This window comes from Salvelinus sp. IW2-2015, unplaced genomic scaffold, assembly GCF_002910315.2.
Source record: "Salvelinus sp. IW2-2015 unplaced genomic scaffold, ASM291031v2 Un_scaffold3049, whole genome shotgun sequence".
Taxonomy (NCBI): Eukaryota; Metazoa; Chordata; class Actinopteri; order Salmoniformes; family Salmonidae; genus Salvelinus; species Salvelinus sp. IW2-2015.
In genome coordinates this window covers 1-2,179 of record NW_019944341.1, presented here as the reverse complement: position 1 = coordinate 2,179, position 2,179 = coordinate 1, and the positions used below count along the sequence as shown (strand labels likewise).

At 47.1% G+C, this 2,179-nt stretch overlaps 1 protein-coding gene across 1 annotated transcript; it reads left to right on the top strand.

Moving 5' to 3' along the window:
* The first annotated feature begins 308 nt into the window (after positions 1-308).
* LOC111968442 (uncharacterized) lies at positions 309-1,807 on the top strand. The gene is made up of 3 exons (XM_024142279.2): positions 309-658; positions 896-1,102; positions 1,337-1,807. Exons 1-3 carry the CDS (start codon positions 311-313, stop codon positions 1,508-1,510), a joined length of 729 nt encoding a protein of 242 aa, XP_023998047.1. The 5' UTR covers positions 309-310; the 3' UTR covers positions 1,511-1,807.
* Positions 1,808-2,179: the final 372 nt, after the last annotated feature.

Below are 2,179 nucleotides of genomic sequence, written 5' to 3'. Positions count from 1 at the left end.
GAGCAATTAGGGTTAAGTGCCTTGCTCAAGGGTACATAGACAGATTTTTTACATAGTCAGCTTGGGGATTCGAAACAGAAACCTTTCGGTTACTGGCCCAACGCTCTTAACCGCTAGGCTACCTGCCGCCCATCTGTGTAGTATGAATGTGTTTGTGTATGTGTGTGTGTGCGTGTGCACGTGTGTGTTTGTGTGTGTGCATGAGTGAGTGAGTAAGTGAGTGATCGAGCGAGTGCGTCTGCTATGTCAAAGGTTCATTAGGGAATTGATATCGGTTTTACTGTGACTACAGGTTCACTGTTCCGAGTTCATGGAGTACCCAGAGGTGGAGAATCTTCATGATTTCTACACCACTGAGGAGCGATATGTCCACACCCAGGACCAGCGAGGGCTGTACGTGGTGTACGACGTGGCTCTGAAGGACCTGGAGGAGCTGGAAGACACACTGACTCTTCTGGGCTCACACTACATCCAGAGGAGTAGTTGGAGGGTCAAGGGCCAGTCTGAGGGAGGCAGGGTCAAGGGTCAGTCTGAGAGGTCACATAGCTCTGCAACGACAGACCTCCACTCTTCCTGGGCTCAGACAGATGTGGATAGAGTTGCAGTTCTCCTAGACCTGTGGACATGCGAAGCTGCTTTTTTGGAGAGCAAAGTGCAGGTTAGTAAATATGCTGAACAGGGCCGTGTTCATTAGGGCACGAAACAGAAAACATCTTAAAATGTTCTGAAACGGAAAACAAAAATTCACATTTCTCGTTGGACATTTAGTCCCTCCCTGTTTCAGTCTGTTTTCTTCTCATTGATGCCTAATGAACACGACCCAGGCGATAATCAGTTTATTTTAAGTCCAGTATATTGCGTGTCATTACTTGAACCATGCTCTGTTAATTTCCAGCTGTTGAACTGCTATATTGAGGCCTACCAACATGTGACAGGACCAGAAGAGAGGTTCTCCTTGGCTCAGGTCATCACAGACATCATGCACAGGAGGCCTCGGCTACACCTGGACATGGGAGCAGAGTACTTTGTTCAGGCCTACCGGGCAGAGATGGTCTGTATGCAGACACACCAGCAACTCATCAGAGCCGTGCTGGATAACCAAGTAATTGCTTCTGAAAAATTGTGGCACAGCCTAGAGAGCTATTGATGGCAGTGTGGATAGTTAAATCATAACAGGTGTATCTGCCTTGAAGGACCATGAATAAACTATTGGCTGGGATAGCCCGTTAGCAAAGATAATAAAGGCAATAGGTTTTGAAGTCGAATATACAGTATATTCACTTTTCCATGCCATGCGTTCTAAAGGTCTCTCTAACTGTGTTATGTTGACTATTAGATAGATCGTCAGCGGCAATACCTCCATCGGGTGTGGAGAGGAGGTCAGGGACAGGGAGCTACTCCTTGTGACTATGGTCTTCCTCCTAACTATGTGGCCAAACATCTGGTGTCCCTCGGTGGTGGCAGGCAAGTCCTAGTTCTACCCATGAATTATAGACTGATTACAGTGTAATGTGATATCACCTCAAAACAGACTAACATGTTAAACAGTATAAATGAATAGCTAATATAAAAATGTGTGCGCACACCCCTGCCTGTCTGTTCTCTTGCTACCAGTCCCGCCCTGATGAATGTGTTCCTTCTGGAGGTGCACCACTCCCTAAGCCTGGCCTCTGAAATGTACCAGGCCCTGACCCAGGCTCACACTGAGCTCTGCCAGCTCCACCGTGCCAGGGGGGTGACGGAGAGAGTCACCCTGGAACAGAGACTCCTACAGCGGGCTCTGCAGCACTGGCACTCCCTGGATCCTCCCGGGGCCTACTATAGCTCTCAAACTCAAAAGGATGTGAGTCGAGTATCTGTATGACAGCTGTTTTATCCATCTCACAGTGTTTATGAGGGTGTTGTGTGATAAGGAGGCAGGACTAACCATGAAGACCTCAGAGTGTACAGGAAATGAAACTGAAAGTGACCCAGTCCTGTGCTGGACTGAGTTCGTTTCCACAAAGTTCCCTACTTTCTGCCACATATTCAACGTTTATCTGATCTAGGACCCGTTTTAATCCTCATAATCATAATGAATACGATTACATGAACAGTGGGGACCAGATATTACCTGACATTTACGGTGGTCGATGTTGTTTTGTGTCCAATGTTTTTCATTGAACAATATCTGAAACAC